This window comes from Pogonomyrmex barbatus, unplaced genomic scaffold (assembly GCF_055798465.1).
Source record: "Pogonomyrmex barbatus isolate J1 unplaced genomic scaffold, ASM5579846v1 scaffold12, whole genome shotgun sequence".
NCBI classification, from domain to species: domain Eukaryota; kingdom Metazoa; phylum Arthropoda; class Insecta; order Hymenoptera; family Formicidae; genus Pogonomyrmex; species Pogonomyrmex barbatus.
Window position 1 is genome coordinate 2,502,786 of NW_028297108.1, and position 20,802 is coordinate 2,523,587.

A 20,802-nucleotide genomic window follows, 5' to 3' on the forward strand; every position below is an offset into this window, starting at 1 on the left:
CATGCGTTCGATCGTAGCAGAAAATTTTTATTTTTGCATGATTGCGTGCCGCTGCGCTTTCGGATACACGCGAAACCGTTTTATCTACAACGAGAAACGGATCAACAAGCCCTAAACAGTAAATAAACACCGAAATCGGGAGGGACACTTTGCGGCATAGAGGGCATGATAGCAGCGCGCAATCACTATTAACGATTTATTCCTTGAAGAATCGCGATAGAAGTGGCTCGCGTGATAATTCATGCTCGCCGTGGATACTATTTCGAGCACGCGTGCCACTTGATGGAATCGCACCTCCGGTTCAGCACCATTACGTACAATTGTTTTCGCTTATTACATGCATGCGATTCCCATAGATATATAGCGAGCGCGTCGAGAAACTCTTCCGTCTATTCTTGTGTAAACGTTACTTGAGAAAATATTCGTGAGCCTAACGAGACCTAAAATTTTCAATTTGACGTTGCGCGAGTGCTCGATGAGAGTTTCATCCTTAACGTAATTTACACGCAGTAAAAACCGTGTAAAACGTTGTTTATATAAACAATAGATAAAAGAATTGTTAACATATATGTGCAAATATATATATATATATATATATATAGAAATGTAGGTTCTTTGTTTTTGGAGATATCGAGTTCTTTCAAGAATATTTGTAAATATTCATAAACTGCGTGTCACGAATTATGACGTATCGACTTCGTATTATGAAAGATGAGGAGCTAGTCAATTCTTCTGACAAAGACATGCGATGTAAGAACGTGCGACCAAGATACTTTGCGTGTCAGTGATTCCATTGTAAAAGCAACTTTACCTTCATGATCTTGGCACCGCGTTCCACGACCTGTGAGACACGCTATACCATCATTAATGCCTCATAACTTGGTGCATTATTTTATTTGCATGATCGTGCTCGCGCTGACTCGTCATTTCGGAACCAACAGTCAGTACAATCTGAAGTTTATGAAAGTATTCAGTGTGAAAAATATTCTCCTGCGCTGTGGGTGATTTAAAACGATCCACAATCACGACATTGTGTTCATTGGTTTTGTTTGTAACACGTCGCGATATATTAAATCGTGAACGAAATACTAATAATTTGATTTCACGTTCTCAATTGTCATTAAACGAGAAATGGAAACACATTTGTGTTTACGTAACGAAAAATCGATTACATATGTTATGATAAATAATCTAAATAATATTCATACTTTTCGCGACAGGGGAAAATACACGTATATGTGCATTCGAGTGTGTTGTACGAGTTAAAGCTTGATCTTCCGTTCCGAGTCTATCCGTTTCCATTTCGACGATTCTGGGGAACCGAGTTGCAATGAGTGTGACCGAACTCATTCGGGTGCAATTGTCGCGTGCACCCTTGTACTAGGTACTCCATCGCGGCTACACGCGGCAGATGGAAGTGAATATATTTGCGCCAATCGTCGAGGCCGCGGCGATCGATGCGGGGCGGCCGAGGATCGATTTCAATTTAGCGGCCGTTTAAGCGTGCACGCTCGCGGCTAACGAGCTTTCGAAAGTCGTAGATATCCGACAAGTTCGTCTACGAGGGCAGTCCCGCCGTGGCTCACAAACACCCGCCAGAAACTTACCGCAGTCAGACAGCGCGAGTATCCGCGAGCATACATGTAACACGACACCGTTAACTCCCTTAACCGTACTCGCACTGTGCACGTTACGGGCGCATAGACACACATACAACACACACACACACACACACACACACACACACACACACACACAGACAGACAGACACACGCACGCACGCGGTTTTACTTGGCGAACGTTTTACGCTCGGCCTCACCATCGTGGTTGTAGACATTGTTAACGTCTGAAAAGGATAAGAGCGGCGCGATGGAGGACGGCCGACCGGCCGACTGTTTTACTGCTTTTCCAACGTTGGAAGAGTCGACGGGGATGGCGTGTGGTGCCCGTTGCAGAGATTAGAGAAAGCGACGTATGCACCTGAGGAACGGATTTACGTTCGGCAGCTAGATTACACATTACGCTTACCACCTTCTTTGCGAATCGGTTTCGTGCAAGAGAAGGTCATTCCAGCTTCCCTTTTTCGTTAATACTCCCCGGTGGATCGATGGTAATAGAACTTAAATAGAGAAGTGGATCAGATAACACGCTTTCCATTTGTTGGATTGTTTGTACGAGACTTGTTTGAAAAATATAGAAAAATATTTGAGCTACGATAATCGAACCGTAAATTATAACAAAATAAAAATCTATTTTCCGTGATAAAAAATAATATGTATACAAAATCTTTATTTATTTTAAAAGAAATTATGTTTCTCGTTTATTATCACAATGTTAAATTAGAATTAACAAGACTGTTATGAATTCATTTAATTAATTACTGTAGGTTTCTGAAACATTAAAGACATCTAAAGTATATTCGCACAAAATTGTCAAAGGTTTGAAAAATAAAAATATCATCTTTAATTAAATTGCAAGTTGAGGAAAATTTTAATAAAAAAATTACAATAATCTATCTTTCTTTTCGGGAAATAAAAACTAATAAAGTTTGATATTTAGTGTATTAATTAGTGTAAAAGATTAGGACAAATAATAATGTACAATTTAGAAAATCATTTCATTTATTTACGTATAATATCTCTTTTCAGATGATATAGAACATTTTAAAAATATCGTTGTACAGGCACGCGTTTTTGGACACTGCAGCGCGAGCAAAGCTACAGTTTCGAGACTTTACAAATCAACTCAGAGTACACAATCACATCGCTATACGATCTTACCCTGCTCGGGTTGATAACAAAAGTAATTACTGTCGAAACTAGAACTAGAAGCAAAATGTAACATTAAATTTCTATAAACAAATTGTAATTTATACAAATCGTGGGACTTTCGTCTTTCATGATATCAGTGAAATAATCCTAACTGTTGTGCAACAAAATGAAACAAATATTTATCTATGACAGAATAAAATATGTTCGAGACAATAAATTTTGTCGATGGACCTTTGTCGATTATTTATAAAATATATTACAAATTACATTGCAACAATAAAATTTGATAAATTAAATATTTCTTCGAACTCTGTCTCTCTCTCTCTCTCTCTCTCTCTCTCTCTCTCTCTCTCTCTCTCTCTCTTCTTTCTGTCATGTAAAATGATATTTTCAAATTCCTATAATATTTTCAATAAAAAATATTCAACGAAACAAAGAATTACATACGTCAGATTGATTCATTCGTCGTCACAAACAATTTACAATAAAAGAAAAATGGCTACGCATTACGTATAAGAGAAAAGGAATGAATATAAATTTGTGGATTACTTTTACGGACAAATTTCGTTACTTTTCCATTCTTTTTTTTGTTTCGTCTTTTCGATTTCATCCCGTTCTTTTCTTTCCGAGACTATGCATCGAACTAAAATCTCTGTTGTGCAATTTGCTTACGAGAAAGAACAATGGCATGCGGAATATTAACGCACCACTGAGTAACGGCTAACCAGAAACACATAACATTCGTCACAAACGCGTACCGGTTTCGCTGAATTCGGCAAGACTGTAGTATTGTCACTGCAGGCATTACAGAAAATGTTACCACAATTGCGACAATGATGCTGTAACAGAAACATATGCACACATCTATTAGCTTATATATATTATATATATTATATATATTAATATATATTAGTATATATATTAATTGTTGAATTTACTTTTATCGATAAAAAATATCTAGTGTACTCATACAGATAATACTGTAAAACATGATATATGCATTTTATGAATTACATCATAAAAATTAATATTTCATATATATCATTCATTTATTTATACTGCAATATATTTATATATCAAAAATATGAATATAATATTCATTTTACATATTCAAATAACATATTCATGTATAAAAATAACTACATTCACATTTCTTTTTTTTCTTCTTAATTATTTTAATTGTTTCAATAATCAAATTATATAATAAATAACAAGATACAACTTGTATAATATATGAATTTATGACAAATGACAAAGATAATTTTTTTATTGTTAATATTTATCTTAGTAAATAATTATTAAATAATTATTAAATGTGTATTCCTTCCATTACAAGCTGCATTTGCAATACAACTTTATATTTCAAGATCAAAGTAAATATTCTCAACTAAATTAATATAACATATGCTCCATATATTTATAATTTATATCAGAACTTCAGACATTTGTAAAGTGTGAATTGATAACGTGCCAAAGTAGAACATTTACCTTCAACTATTGGCTTTAACTAACATTACTTCAGGTAAAAATCGATAATATTTCATATTAAGATATCTGAACTATCTCGGGGCAATGTAAATATAGTTTAAATCTCGTAGCTAGCAGTTTAGGATTTCAACTGAAATGTCCAAACCAATAATAACTTTGCGGCGTATAATGGCGATGAGTTTGCCCGCCTCAGGTCTACATGCTGAAAAGTAAAAAGCTCTGTAGCGTAGTTCGCAGTTACGGATTACGTGTGCTCGTTACGTTCGGATCAAAAAAAGTGCATGCGCGTACCTGAAGTTGGCACGCGGACAACGGCCGGAGCTTTTTGCACTCGGCGCCAGGGATACTATTGTCCGCGCGTCAACTTCAGGTAAGAGAGCGCTTAATACTTTTTTGCGGTGTTTCTTGCACAGGTCATTTCCATGTGCGAGTCGTTAGATTGTTGAAGTATAGACGGACGTAGAACAGGACTGACTGAGCAAGCTGCTGAAAGTGATAAACGAGAAACAGGGCAGATAAGGATAAATAGGATAAAACGGATTTGTGTTAATTGCATCGATTATACAGAACGTTTCGAGTCACTTGTTTGTCTGTTTGAGTCAGTACAGATTCTAAAAAGCAAATAAAAAAAAAACAGTAGAGATAATAGCCAAGCAAACACTTGGTATTTTGTATTCTGTTGTATTTTATATTTTCGAATTTTCTTTTAATAGCGTCGTTTCATATCAAAAGCTAAAAAGCAAGAAATTCGCTGTCGATTTGTCACACAAGGAATTTGCAAATTTGCAAGTCGCAACCAGAGAGAACGCACTTGGTGGCATCAACGCGTTTCTATCTTTGCGTTCATTTCACGTTTCTACACTCTCGCACTCCCGTTTCCCCATTATCCGGTGGTCTTTATTTTCGAGCCATTACCGACGGTCTATTATAATAATGTGGTATTCGCGTACTCTGAAAGCCAAAGAAGAGGCGACGATTCTAAATTTTACATCTAAATTGAATCCCCTAAGTGAGACGGCCGGATCGTCGTTTCCCTCTTAGCATGAGGTGGTATGGGTGCGAGAAAGTGGTTTGCCCGGTTATTACCGGGAAGTAAGAGCCCGAATAATATCGGCCCGATAACCGATTTCCTCGCAAAGTTAATTATTGAACCGTCATCATGACTTACGACCGAAACGTAGTAGATTGGTGCCTGCAACTCCGTAACCGGCGTGCCTCAAACACGCCTTATCTTAACCGTGATAGATACCTACTTACAGATACTTTCCAAGACGAATAAATCAGTCTGAGATCAGATCCGAGAGATACTGTCGGGCAAATGATCGACCGTAGCGATCTATAAATTCTATGCGCGCGAGATGACTCGCTTTTGGCGCGGACGCGAAAGTCTTGGTAAACCAGAGACGACCATCTCGCAGCTTTCCTTGCTCGCCTTTGTAGCGCGTAACATCGGGCAAACTCACTTTTATGCAATCGCATGAGCAAGGAAATGAGTTTTCGTCTCTAAAGTTAAGAGTTAAAAAGACGCAAATGTTATTGCATGCTTATTTATCTTTGTGGCTAAAACGACAAACTAAAAGTTTGTCTTTTCTTTTTGTAATTGCAGTTTGTACCCGCTCTTGTCTCACGTGTCAGTCACGTGTTCAATATCATATTATATTCTAAATAAACATATTCAATTATCTTTATTAAAATTAAAAACGCTGCGTGACTAAAATGATTAGGATGATTATATTCTAAAATCCGCCTTGAAACACGGTAAAAAGAATTCAAAGAGAACTCAGGGAGAAATTAATTATAATTTTGAAATATGCATATTCATCATATGTAAAACACATGTTTTTTAGCCTCGTTTTAAATTAATACAATACATATTGGAATTTTCTTAACGTATCTTTTACGTTGCTGTTTCATCGCATCGATACATGCGCCAGCGCATTACTTATCAGCATCTATGCACAAGTTGATATTGCTCATAATGATCCAATCTCGAAAGCAAGTAGTCTGCAAGTGTGCTTCTTGAAAGCAATTGCTTTCTTATACAATAATTCCACGTGATGCTTTATGATAAGTACGGATAAGTACTTATTTCTATCTTTATATTTCGCGAACAAAAATATTTGCTTTATACATACAAGAAGACGTTTTAATAATAACTTCTAAATAAAAATATCACATTACGTACTCACACAGATTTTATTTCAACGCGATAAATTCAGATTAATAATATTTATATTTTATATACGCTAAGCTCCTCAACTTTGAGTTTTCTCAACTTTGATTTTACCTACTGGAAAATATTTACACATTGTTATCACAAGATGAAACTTGGCTGTTACCAATTTGCTGCTACTGGGAGCAAATCAAAACGCTTAGCGGCGCGTAATGTATACGAGAAAAGTTTTGTGCTGAGTCTCGTTAGTATTACCACGGTATCAAAATTCCGTACAAATTCGCAAGTGGAAATTGTGTCAAGTACGCGTGCAGAGCTATTGTCGATACACTGCGTACTCCAGATGATACCGGAACACTGTGTATTTAAAAAAAGCACAGATAAATTTATCTTAATATGTCTTAACTCTATGATCAATCGCGCCGAGCGATGTGGATTGTGGCAGGGGGAGGATTATTGTTTTGCTTGCTTTTGCACTCGCGCGAGTGCTTGCGGCCGTCCCGCTCTTTCCCGCCCGCGAACGAACCCAGTACCTTTCGAAAAAACCCTCGCACCTTCTCTCTGTACCGCTCTGTTCATCGTTGCGTACCTGCCAACAGAACGGTTCACCCGCCACGGCACGATTTCACCCACACAGCTGGCCGTGCCATGGCTGGCCTATTCTATATTAAACAGTATGGTAATACACCTACCGGGCGAAAAATGAGTAACAAGGATACCGAACACTGCCTTGTTATTATGCAATAACTTACCACCCTTTTCTACGCCCTCTTTTCAGCCCACCTTGCAATCCCTTCCTCGCGCGCCCGGGCACCACGTATATTTCTCGAACCGCCGGCTACGTAAAGCAAAGAAGAGAATGCGGTCTAATGTATTTTATGGGGCGAGCAACGTCTCTATCACATCGTCGAAACTGAATATGTATGCGGGCCATGCATGCACAACGCGTAATCATGAATGTACGTCGGATGATGGTGCAAATAATGTAATTGGACGTCCTGGAAAAAGAGCGAGGAACGCTACTCCAGGCTTAAGGCTAAAGAGAATATTTTCGTTGGCGTTTCTCGCGCAATAGCCAGAAACGCGTGGACATGCGAGATCGATTATTACAACAACCGTCGACGAGTAAACAAGAACAAGACGTCACGACTCACGGACGCACGCGACGATCCGATTCTTTTCGGAATCTCCGCGAGCGAGTTATCTTGGCACTGATTACAGTAACGTCGACAATCAACTCCGATGAACTTTGTTATTTATCGCTCACGTCCGCGTAATTTCGATAAACTCCCCATCGCGCGTAAATCTTACTATGAAATTTACCTGTATGACGAATGCACGAATACGCTCTCGCCGTAGTTGGCGCTCTTCCCTTATCGATGCACGCAACTGCAACGAACGGAACGATCAAGATCCCCGCGCGAATACTTTAAGCGCTCATATCGTGCCGGCATGCGTGATTCGTGCTGAAAAAAAAAAAAAAATGAAAGGGAACCGATGCGAGGTGCTCTCGCCGAAGTCCATCGCACGGGGCTCGAGAAATCGCTGCCTTCGCCATGTAACGCGACACGTCTCTCGCTTCCTAATGAGCAAATTAAAAAGCGTTACGAACGCGCGGCGCCGTGTTTCGCGCGGCAGGTGCTTAACAACTGCCGTTCGAGAACTTGTTTAAGCCGGTAATCCCTCAGCCGGCTCTTATCTATCCGCAAATTTCGGCCCTCATTACGGCCTATCGCGATTTAATAAAGGGGAAAGTTAGGTAAACGAAAGCCTTTAAGTGTAATTGCCGGTCTGCGCAACGCGATAGCCTACTATCTCTAATAATACGACTGTCATGCATCAAAGTTGTTGCGCGTGAGGAGCGATTTCGATCTCGAGAAATCCTGACGACCTGACGAGCGCCTTAACCCTTCGGCGCCATCAGATCTTAGGTAAGATCGAGATAAGTGTAGCGATGCCAAGTCTGCCATGCCACGACTTAAACGACTCTGGTCATTTAGCGCGCATTTACCTCGCCTTGTCTCCCACGTCGAGTTCAACGGCTAGAATCCGCATCGGAGTAAGCAGTAATTTCCAGAACGGCGAGGATAATTGAACAATTACGTACGGTGCGCCGCGCTTTCAGTCGAGCTCTCCGCGCGCGCGAAACTGTCTTTGCGAATAGATCGGATAGGCGAAAGAGGAAAGTAGGGAGAGGAGCGGGCGGGGGATGGTCTCCTGGAAGAAGCTCGAGAATCCGGGAATTGGGAGGAGGAAAGTTAGAAGGAGGAAGAGAAAGGAAGAGTGAGAGACAAGGATTGCAAAGGCGTGAGAGCAATTAAAAAGTTTGATTACTTTGCGACGAGTCATGTTGAACTCACGGCTGCACCCCTTGCATTGGGTGACCATCCGATCATTCGTCCAGGTTACCGAGCCCTCTTGCAGTGCCGACTGCTGTTGCTGCTGCTGCTGAGCGTTGTCAGCGGCCTCGCGCAGTTCGACCGCCGCTAATTTGGCCGCGCTCAATTGTCCTCCAAGTTCCTCCAGAGTTCGTTCCTGCTCGCTGCATATCTCCTTTAGAGCATAATACTCTTCCTGCAGCATCAAGTACCTCTGGAACAATATGGACGCTATAATTGCGATTATTCGACATATATACGTACATCTCTCCGTTATTGCGATTAAAGGCGGATCAATTGGTTGTTAAAATGCTACTAGAATGCAAGTATAAATGCAATAATATACGTTCTTCGACAAGAATCAATATATTAATCTAAATCAATTTCCAAAATGTGCACGCGTAATATTTTTAAATGACATAAGTTCCATTTCTCTAAGCTATGTTATTTCTTACATCAATATTATAAATTTTTTAAATTTTTTAATTAAATTTTTTAAACTTTTTAAATTTTAATTATTCTTGTATATACATATCCGTTTTTCTTGTTTTTCTAATCCCGAAAAATCCTACTTTATTTTATTTTATACAACACCTTAGCGCACTAATTCTGTAACTTTCAATTTCGTCTTCCGTTGGGAATAATCTATTTTTACATCTTATACATTAACTATATAGCAATTACATCTAAGTATTAAATGTAATGTAATAAGATGTAAAGCTATTACACCCCAATGGATTCCATTATTACATTCAAATCAGAAAGATAGAGAGAAAATTAACTTATTTTTATTTTATAACTGCCAAATAACATGTTATATTTTAGAAATTCACAGAAATGAAAATCCAGTAGTTGAAATAAATTTCATTAATTTATTTCAGAACGGCGACGTCGTCGTACTTACTTTCGGTTCTATTATCGAAAGGCGGATAAATTTTCACAACGACGTGCGGATTGAATTAGATGCTGGCTTATAAGGTTATTCAGGTTTGGGGGATAGGATTTAAATAGAAAGATCGGATCGCCGTTTCCGCGAGACTTGTCGCTGTCTGAACTTAGAGTCGACACAACGATAACGACGATACCGTGAGATTTATTCGCCGCAGGTACGCTTAAAAGGCAATACAGATCGCACATGGATACGTACCTCAGACACCCGTTTCAGCTGATCGATTTCCTGATGTAATTGAGAGATCTTCTCCGTGTTACAGATCGATGTTTCCTGCAAGGAGGTTCTCCACTCGCGTTCAAGTCGCAATTCCCTCTCGACCCCATTCGTCCGCGCTTCCCGCTCAGCGGCCTCGGCATCCAGAATCCTCACCCTCTCCTCTACCCCCGATCTGACACCATCCATCTCCTTGCACCTGATTAAGTCAAATCGGTGGTACTTAAATGTCGAAGACATAAAACTCGCATCTAGACCGCCAGAGCTTATTTCATTCAATTGATTCGGCGATCTTTAATATTCGTACCTTGCTCCAAAATTAGCTTAGGATTTCAAGTAAACGTGAATGTGATGACATGCGATGGTTATATAAGATGATTCTGTTCGCTCAATACTGTCAATAATTTCTTATTAATGGTTTTATTATTGGGAAGAAATGATTTATTTGCAATTCACCATTTGTGACTGTTCATTAATAGAGAAGATAAGATATTTCCATATTACATTATATATAAAATTCATTGAATTAAATTTATAAAAACACACATATTCGTTTATTAAATTAAGAATTTTATTAAAGTAAGTGCTATTTCACATATTGTAAATATATATTACGCAAATAAAAATATATTTTCAAAAAACGCATTTAAGGAACCATTTTATCAGTACATTATAAAAAATGAAAGAAATGATATAAATTTATATAAAACAATTAGTAGAATGTACAAAAATATCAAATATTTTAGTAAACTCAACGTGAATCAAATGTAAAGACGACATTGCAGAAGTGCCAATCCAGTAAATTTTTAATTAATATTTTATTATATTTAATACAATTGATAACGTGCATTTTATATGCACGCATATAAATATTATATTTGCCAAATATTTAAAGCCAAAGTAAGATAAAAATGAATATTACTCTTCTGTTTTACAAATAAATTTAATAAAAGATTAAGGCCATTTATATAAATTACTAATTTACAAATAAATTAATAATATTACAAATATATGTGTATAAAACTTACCTCACAAGATATTATCATGTAAGCAATGGCTATACGAAAACAAATCAGGAGAAAACTTTATTTAGCAATTATAAAATCCGCAAAACATCACAAAAATTGTATTAAGTCGTGACATTTTAATTTAATCAGCAATGATCCTGGGATAAACAAACTCATATTCTTTTCTGTCATAAATTTATTTTTGTAGTGTTGGTACAAGCACACGTAGTATTAGAGTGCATTATAATCTCCACTGCGCGAGACTTATATGAGTACGTAAGTATATCAATATGGATATGGCACGTTTAATTAATCACCACCGAACATTCTACTTCCAATGACGAAATAACATCTCCAATATCATCTCGAAAAAACATCTTATGCGAGTAAATGTATCGATTACAAATGCAAACATAATGATTTATTTGAGGCAAAGCTATTTTCATATATAAACATTAAACCAAGAAGGAATGATTCGGTGACAGATGTGATTGCGAATCAGTTCCTTAAACGCAATTACCATGAATGAAACGAGTTTTAAGAATACGAAGAAAATACGGAAATTCATATCTTCTCTTAAAATAAGTAAGATGTAAGATGAAAATTTTTCGATAATAAAAATTTAACTTTATTCCTTTGAAGATGATAATAAATATGGATAAATGATGAAGAAATGAGATCACATAATTAAATGTTCTATAATATTACTTTTTGTTTAATAGCATTAATAAATTTTATTAATATAATTTTATATATTAATGTATAAATTTATCGATTATTGCAAAAGACTTTAAAATATGTCTTGTCAATGTTAACAGCTACATATTGATATAATTATTTGTAGAATAGCCATTTAGTGAAGTTTGCCAATATCCCCGTGACGATAAGATTTTATTTAATTCTAGAGCTTCGTGATTTTTTTAAATTCTATCCTACCTAAATCCGATCGCATTCGCAACATCTAAGTAAAAAATAAATCATCTCTAGCTAGAGCTGTCCATTTATTTGCATATGTGCTTCATATAACTGTTGGTATGATCACTCGCATACCAAAATTCCATTCAATGACAGCTGATAGAAAAGTTTTATCACAACTATATTTATACGTAAATAATGCCTGTTGAAATAATTCGTAATATAAAGACATTTTCAATGCTTCTTTGAAAAAAAGTTAACATTGCACGTGAAGTTTAATGGAAAGAAATGGTCAAGTCCTTTCGCATTTCAATTGTCACATTTTTCTAAATAATATCAAGCACAACATTCGATAATGATGATTGATTCAATCAAAATCTTGAAGCGTATAAGATATGGAAATATTAGTTCTTTTTATATTTTTATAATGTCAAATGTAGCCTTTCATATAATAAGAAAACTACGCTTCCTTATGTGTTAAATTTCAGATCTTCAATAAAAACATAGCAACAAGATATCTTGAAATATATATACATGCATCAAAAAAGTTTTGCGTAGCTTAAATTCTCAATAGATTAGAGATATAATTGCTAATTACACAATCACATAGAGCGTGAATAAAAAATGAAATATTCTAAGATAGAAAAATAACTTGTTTATAACAAAGAGTATAGGACCGTTTTTTAAAATATATATACATCCTTACTGTCTTAAAAATAAAGTGGAAATAAATTCCGCTGAATTTTGGATAATATGTAATATTTCTGTCATTCTTGCACGCTTGCATTCTTACATCAAAAATATCGATGACATTATTACAGCATCAGATAAAACAATATTGGTGAAATTAGTACTATTACTTCTATCTATTACTTTATCATATAAAAACCCCACTTAGAAATTTTGTGATATTATTAAATAGAAAGCTGACTTACACATCTTTTGTTGGTAATTAATCAGATAAGATATTTAACAGAAAAAAGACATGTCAACGTCTCAATCACAAAAACACCAGATAACAAAGCGCAAAATATTTTTTGATGTGTGTAGTTATTATATTAAAGATTATGCGCGAGCACAATTTTTAATCCCGAGTATTTGCGTGATCAAACTGCACTTATTAATTAATTAACACTAATGAAAGACAAATAAAACATACTTTTCATCCATTTTCTGGATGGTCTCGCTCATCGATAGTGTTTTAGCTTCCAGTTTTGTAATCAGTTCTGTCTTATGTTTAAGAGAGCCTTCGCATTCCTGAAATAAATATTTATTAAATACAAACGAAAAAGAAAGATATAATAATGCTTGACCAAATCTCTAAATAAACCTGGAATAATAATATATATATTGAGTTGAAAATTATTTCCATAATTAGGCATATATAATATTAATAGAATGGCACGATGTCTTTTGAAACTTGTAATTTGTCATATGCAGAATGTATAATATATTCGCAAATATGATGTAACGAAATGTTTGATATAAAATCTTCAGGTTTTTTAAATTTTTAAATTGATATTATATCTATAACATCTATGTTGTGATATAGGCAAAATATATACAAATAGATTTTAAAAATATTAGATTTCAGATTTATATTAATAATTTTTAATAAACTTTTTATTAATGTAAATAAATTATTTATAACTATTATAAATTATTGATAACTATTATGTGTAACTGTGTAACTATTACAGAATATTGTCTCTTCATTTCGTACTTTGCAAACAAATAGATATTTTCATATTAAATAATTAAATAATTAAAATTAAAATTAACAGATTAGAATTATTTCTTTGATGAAAAATATAAGAGATATACATATATTATACTTTGTAGAAACTTCTACAGAAATCATTGTTTTGAACCTAAGTCTGTATCAGAATGAAATTGGCAATTCGATTCAATGTTTCAGAAAAGTCTACGAAATCATTTCGTTACACCATAGTAATTTCGCATAATTTGTCAATGTACAATGTACAATGTAATGTCGATTAATCATCAAAAGTGGCACTGAATAAACGTATATGACAATATGCTATGCGCGAAACAAGTGGAAATCTGGCAAAGTAATTTTGCACGACTTTGTAAGGTGTACGTATAAAAAATGTACGCCTCGCGTGCAGAATAGCCGCGATATCCGAAGTGTCAAGATCCTCTGTGGAATTAATCGTGTAAAGGTAGGTTGTCTCTATTCTTTCGTAGCTTGCTCGGTCGTTGAACTATTCATGGAAATCTCGGAGGTAGAGCGACTCTGTTTCAATTTGTCATTAGAGGCTGTCACCGGCTGTTCGTCAAGAGAGCGTTGATGATCGACCGTCGGCCGGGCAGTCGTATTCTCCGCGGGTGGGCACCCCCTTGGAGAAGTAGGGCTAGTCTTATTAAGAATAGATTTCGATACGCCACCCGGAGTGGTGGGGCTTCGCATACCCTCGCCATCCTTCATCAAATGATTATACTTCTCGAGGTTATTAAGGATCTTGCCAATCTGATTGGTCTTCGCGTGAAGACGGCTCACCATCTCGCCCTTTTGTGTCAACTCATGCTCACATTCCTACAAGGGAAATACGTCCAGAAACGGAGAATTAACGTGTCCGTCGAAATCCTCTCCAAAAGAAAAGATTCCGACGAAATAAAAATTCCCATCATTGTCAGTATATCCATAAAAAAAGCACCTAAATAGGCTAATATATAATAACAATGTAGCTCACATAAGAGAAAATTTAGATATTCGCTAATAGGCTGAAATATTAATAAATAGCAAAAATATTGATAAAATGTGAAAAGATATAAAGTTATTGTCTGTATTATAACTAATATTTCTGCCATTTAAGAATAAATATTGTGATTAAAAAATTTTGTAAGCAATATATTGTATAAAGAAATCTTTGTGATATAGTATATTTGTCTTATTAAACATCGCATGAATTTAATAAAAAATATTATTTCTGAAGAGCATACTTAAAAAAATATTTTTTTATAAATGATTAATTTTCTAAAATAAAATGATAAATTTATAACAATAAATTTATACCATTTATTAAAAGAAAATTATTGGTATATAATAAAATAAAATAAAATAGCGTTTCTTCTTTCTTTTTTAATATCTCTCTTTTTAAATAAAGTTAAATAAAATAATTCAATACAAGTACAAGTAGGCTATATCACAGATATTAGAAAAATTATTCAATGGTAGTTGCAAGTTATACCACCTGCAGCTTTTTGTACATTTCCAAGTTGATTAATTTGATATCCTCCAGTTGTCGCCTTAAAGATATTATAGTATCCTGTTTTTCATGTATATCCTTTTCTAACAACTTCATAGCTACTTCCATTTCGGATTTCATGCTAATCTGTATAAAAAAGACAAAAATACTCATCAATCGTAATGTGCATTTTTACATATGCACTTAATTTTATAAATCTCTTTAACGTAAAAAAGTATCAACAGTTACAAAATTCTACATGTATAAAAAGACAGAAAGAATATCACTGTTAGAAAAATAGGACTTATCAACCTGCAATTCCAGTTCTTTCTCTAAGTCTTGTCGAGATTTCTTTTCAGATTCTATTCTGCTTCTAAGTTCTTCCATTTCAGCGGTAGTTTCTGTTATTTTAAGAGGTACCTTCCCGTTCTGAAATTAGATCGATGTAACACGATTTCAGTAACATGGTAATCTGCATGTAACACGCAATTCCAACAATTTCAACATATATGTATACCTCGTTTGCGTCTTTAACTTCTATACCAAGTTCTTTTTTTAGTTGTCTGTTCTCTTCTTGAAGCGATAAAATATTGTTCTTAGCAATAGCAAGATCCTCTTTCATAAGAGCGTTCGTTGTTGTCAGAGATTCTACTTTAGTTTGAAGGTTCGTTACCGTTGCACTAAAATCGGTAGAACATATCAAAATATTGAATAAAAATATTCGTATTTACGTGTGGCTTTTTAATTCTATTCAAATTTATAAGTCATTTACTTTTAATTAAATATTTACTTTAAATGTCGATTGAGCTCCTCGATATAATTCTTTTGATCAAGCACCGTCGTCATGTTATCGTTTTCGAGTTCATCGTCTGGTGATTCACCAGGTATATGATTACTGTTACGCAGATATAATGAAAAATCAATTACGCCCTGTTGACAATCGAGGTCTTCTTCCTGTTGCAATCGTTATGATCTTGACTTAACATCATTATCACTCTAATCAAGTGCATACATATACACTTTCATGAATGTTAAAAACATGACATTAATCCAAACCAACCTTTACACAGAAGTTGCAATCGATCACATTTAATCCCACTAACAAACCCATCACTACAATTGCCTCTTCGCTCATCATCAAAGCATCTGGTTCAAAATATTCAGACAAAATATCATCTTTGTGATCTATCAGAACTTTGAGATAATCTGCTAATTTTTTTTGCATCAACGCCATACGCAACCAAGCGCGTGCCCTACCCATAGCCGTCCTAAAAATAGTAGCGCTTTCAGAATAGTACATTTTAAAATTATTAATTACAAAAGAACCAATAAAATTTTTAAGTTAATTAAAATTCTAAAGTTAATTAATAAATGTGATCAATTTTAATCTCACAAAATATTGATCTAATCCAGATAAGAAAGCATTTTAAATGTTAATAATAAAAAAGTAGAAATTTAAAAACTTTTAATAATAAAACATTTTTTTAATTATTTAAGAAAATCTAATAAATCCATCCATAAAATCAATACCGTGTCTAAAACATTCTAAATACGAAATATTATGTATGTATGTATTTTATTTTAACATTAAAAAATATATACAGATAAAATAAATATTGTTAATTAATCATATTTAGAAGTTAAAAAAAAATAGATATCAATTTCAGAAGAGAAATACGCAGTACCTAACGGTAGGTAAATCACGAATGCTGGACGTAATATCTTGAGCTTCAGGACAATATTTTTCTACGAGCTGAAGAATATCCCACAATTCCTTTTTGGGTCCGAGAAGACCCTGAAATCGGAGACTCATTAAATCAGGTTGGAAAAATTATTCCGCTGTCCGCACGTCAGGAAATTTTACCTTCTTCGGTCGTAAACCATGTCTAAGTACATGTTCAAGAACGATGAAGAAATGTTGCAACGGCATATGATCAGAATCGAGCATACGACCATATTTTAAAGATGTTTCAATCAACTCCTTGACGATTAATTTCGAAATGTTAACGAGATTACTTCTTTCGATGATCACCGGATCTCGTGCTGCAAAAACAATATGTGTCTGTTCTAACGCGCACAAAATAATTTCGATCAATTTCCGTTAATACCCAAAATAATGATCTCAAATTCAGTGATATCAAATATCCGATTCTGAATATGAAAATATTCTTAATTAAGATTTCATTGGAACTTAATGTAGAAATGATTGCGTAGCATAATATGCGCTATTTTTACAATTTTGTAACAACTTTTAAAATAAATAAAAAATAAATAAAGAAGTGCAACCATAAGCGAAGATTTGCAACGGTTTTACTATTGAAGAAATGCATTCCATCCAAAGCATACACGCTAAAGCGTGATAAAAGGGAAAAAATCGGAAGAAGAAGAAACTTTTATCGTTTTATAAAAGAAAAATAAAATTTTTTTGTAAACAATATAAACGTCAACAAAATCCGTTAAATCACACAAAAGAAAAAAGCAAACGGATTCAATTCGATTCCGAATATATTCCGCCAATTAAAATGGGTGAGTGCAGTAACATCCAGTACAGACACAAGCTGGAGACGTGCTGTAATGGCGGTGGACTTGATGGCATAATATCGCGAAGCTCTCGCTGCTCGGGAAGCTGTTGCTGATGATGATGGTGATGATGGTGATCATGATGATTAATACCACTGAGAGCAAGCGGCGGTGAAGGCGATCGTTGCATCGAATCTTGGAGTGAGAACTCGACATCCTGGAGTTCTTTCAAACAGAGCCATTCGCCATCTACCGACACTCGAAAATTACACAAATATATTGTGTCCTGAGCACCAGCCATATCTTCTTCCAGCATGACCCCGCCGTGATGTACACCACCGTGATCACCCGGCGGTCGCAGTTTCAAGCCAGTCAGGGATTCCTGCCGCATAGAAAACGATTCCTCTACCGTCGCTGTCTCAATTGATCTTGAAGATTATGCGATATCTTTCAACAGTCGTTCACAATTGCATAGATTCTTGTATTTTTATTTCTTTTGGCGATAATCTTCGAGATTGTAGATTGGAATAACTTGTTGTTAATCCGAATTAAATCTTCTTCCGTTATTAAAATAATGAGTCAAGCAATAATTAATAAATAATAAGCGTCAATTTGTTCTTCCAATGTATATTTTTTCATTGCATTTATCAGTTATAATATTAATTTGTTCAATACTGTATCGTCTTCTTCCTGTTACATCGATCAGCTGATAGAAAAATGTGTCGCAATGGATGAATCACCAGTAAGTAGCTATATTGCAGTCAGATGTTATGTTGTTACTTGTTACTAATAAGATAAAAATCTGTATGTAATAATTATTCCGCCGTTTTTTGTTATTTCTTCAGATATTATCCTTCGATCATCATTACTTGCCTTTTTAATGATAAGTAAATCTGCCTTAATAAAGGAATGCTCCAATTGAGCTGCAGGTATCGAAAAGATAGTAAATAAAATTTCAGTTCAAGCGAAGATGAAGCGATGAACACGCACTAATGCGACTACATCATAGTTTCACGATAATAAGATTATTCGCTCACAAAGCGACACGCTTCAAGAATTAGCACACTTATAGAAACAACTTAGAAATCGTATGAAGTGTCGAGCAAGAATTTTACGTCGAAAATAGGGACAGCACCGGCAAAATGTGGATATTGATTTTCCCGCTGACTTTGCCTCCATCTACGATAATCAATACGAGTGCTGCTGCGCATTGCTGCGTAGTGCTGCCATCATCTTTCTGTACTGCTTTACCGATACAACGGTACATAGCGCAATGACAAAACCTATTAATAAAGTTTTTATAGATATAAAAAAGTAATAAAAAGAAGCTAACGCATGTTTTCATATTTCAAAATTTTATTGACATTTCGGATATATACATATAAATTAATACTTTATCATATATAATAGAAATAAATAATATTGTAAGATGTATTTTGACATTATCTTTTAGGCTATAATTACCAATAACATTTCCACAGAACTGAAGCAGCTGCAAATATGGATTTTTCATATAGAATATTTAACGATGTAAACAACTTAATTATATTTTCACATCACAATAAAGTCAATTAATCATTCCCATAATTAAAGGGAGAAGAAGAAAATGATATTAAATTTTCTTATTGAATATTGTATTGAAATATTAGCATATTAAATGCTTCATGTTATTTCTCTTATATATATATATATATATGATACGATTAATCATATAAGAGATAATCGTACATGTGTCAAAAACACTACATGTAAGCGATATCATTGCTCTCGTGATATTGCGCGCTCAAGATATAAGGAACTGAAACTGTCAGCGCAAAAAAGCAAACAAATAAACTGCAGAAGCTAATAATAATTGTTGATATTAGTAATATATTTCATTAAAACTACCATCAAAGATTAGTAAATAAGTTTCAGTATAAACAAAATAAAATGTAATAAAGATTGATAGTCAATATTTTTATTTTAAATATTACGTTTTGAATATTGTACAAATATTTCATTTATAATTCAGTTTTCATTTATACAATTTTATTTTATTTTATTTTAAAATATTAAATATATTAAATCTTTTATTATTGATATTTACTGTATTACTGTATTACTTCAACATGATTAAAATAAAACATTATGAGAACATATTATGGTTAATAGAGAAGATTATTTTAAATTATAGATATTGATTATAGATATTCCTAAACATACGCTTGGTAATTGACACTTGAAAAAAAATCTTACAGATATATAGATATAAAGATATAGATATAACGGTATATATAGGTATAACGTATATACGTAAAGATATAACGTATATACGTACTAACAAAATTCAAAAATAAATGTAAAATTTTACGTTTCCGCAATAAAATTCAATCTAAAATCGTCATTATAACTTCTCTTTTATTTAAAAACTTTCTTCGTATTATTCCGCGCATCACTAACGTATTCCTTTTTCGCAGGACGCACGTGTTGATGTTTACAATTTATAAACTTGATCTTACATAATATTAAAAAAAATATCTATTATATATAATAAATACTATCTGTCTCTCAATTAACATAATTTTAATTAATAGTTTTATAATTGAAAAAAAATTTTTCGACATTACAGTCTTTAACGTAAAACGTACAGTCGATTACAATTTGGTTGTTAAATATTAATCGTAACTAAATATTCGAATATGTGTTAGCCGAAGGGTACACATCCACAACAAGGGTTGGCACAGGACGATCGTGAAGAAAGAAATAACAACGATGGCGAGACACGTGTGCGCATAGTACGTCCACGCGCACTTAACACGCGGGCGCCAAGCTAAGCCCGCGAGCGCCGGATTTTTGAAAAGCGCGCCGGATCGCGGAACCATGCAACCATCGAGCTGTGTACTCACGTCTCGGCAACCACCAGGCATCCAGCTTTCTGGGTCTAGACACGACAAGGTCAGGCCATTTGTCCTCCCGTATGGAATAACTTGACGGTGAACGTGAGACACTTTTCTCATTTTCGTCGGACGCGAGGCTACCAGTAAGAGATTTCTCAGACGGGGATATTGGCAAACCGTCACCACTCTCCGCGGCCATGTTTACGTTCCCACTGTCGACTAGCGGCGCATTCGCCGACACAGAAGAGTCCGTATACATATATGCGTGTATAGATATGTTCATATCTTTCTGTTACGAGC

General features: G+C 34.7%; 1 protein-coding gene across 8 annotated transcripts; it reads right to left on the reverse strand.

The window, feature by feature from the left end:
* Nucleotides 1–2,603: 2,603 nt before the first annotated feature.
* On the reverse strand, nt 2,604–20,716 carry LOC105426439 (protein RUFY3). 8 transcript variants are annotated; one of them, XR_016138155.1, is made up of 14 exons: nt 20,512–20,646; nt 17,660–18,008; nt 16,971–17,149; nt 16,792–16,901; nt 16,167–16,374; nt 15,897–16,060; nt 15,624–15,786; nt 15,419–15,535; nt 15,113–15,253; nt 13,057–13,154; nt 9,958–10,174; nt 8,767–9,024; nt 7,756–7,898; nt 3,487–3,610 (listed from the first exon to the last, which is right to left on the reverse strand). XR_016138155.1 is itself a non-coding variant. In XM_011637660.3 (13 exons), exons 1-13 carry the CDS (start codon nt 20,620–20,622, stop codon nt 3,470–3,472), a joined length of 2,136 nt encoding a protein of 711 aa, XP_011635962.2. In that variant the 5' UTR covers nt 20,623–20,646; the 3' UTR covers nt 2,604–3,469. The 8 variants fall into 8 exon arrangements, 6 of the variants coding, with proteins under 6 accessions (XP_011635962.2, XP_011635959.2, XP_011635963.2 ...); XR_016138156.1 differs by lacking the exon at nt 3,487–3,610 and adding an exon at nt 5,156–7,430; XM_011637660.3 differs by lacking the exon at nt 7,756–7,898 and having other exon boundaries at nt 2,604–3,610; nt 17,780–18,008.
* Between the last annotated feature and the right edge of the window lie 86 nt (nt 20,717–20,802).

What these genes read in the sequence shown, in the direction of transcription:
- LOC105426439 (XM_011637657.3), bottom strand. Translation starts at nt 20,622, where the DNA reads ATGAGAAAAGTGTCTCACGTTCACCGTCAAGTTATTCCATACGGGAGG. An exon ending in CGTGATTTACCTACCGTTAG is followed by an intron (nt 16,375 to 16,791) that starts GTACTGCGTATT and finishes TACTATTTTTAG; the next exon opens with GACGGCTATGGGTAGGGCAC. An exon ending in AAGTTAAAGACGCAAACGAG is followed by an intron (nt 15,536 to 15,623) that starts GTATACATATAT and finishes ATCTAATTTCAG; the next exon opens with AACGGGAAGGTACCTCTTAA.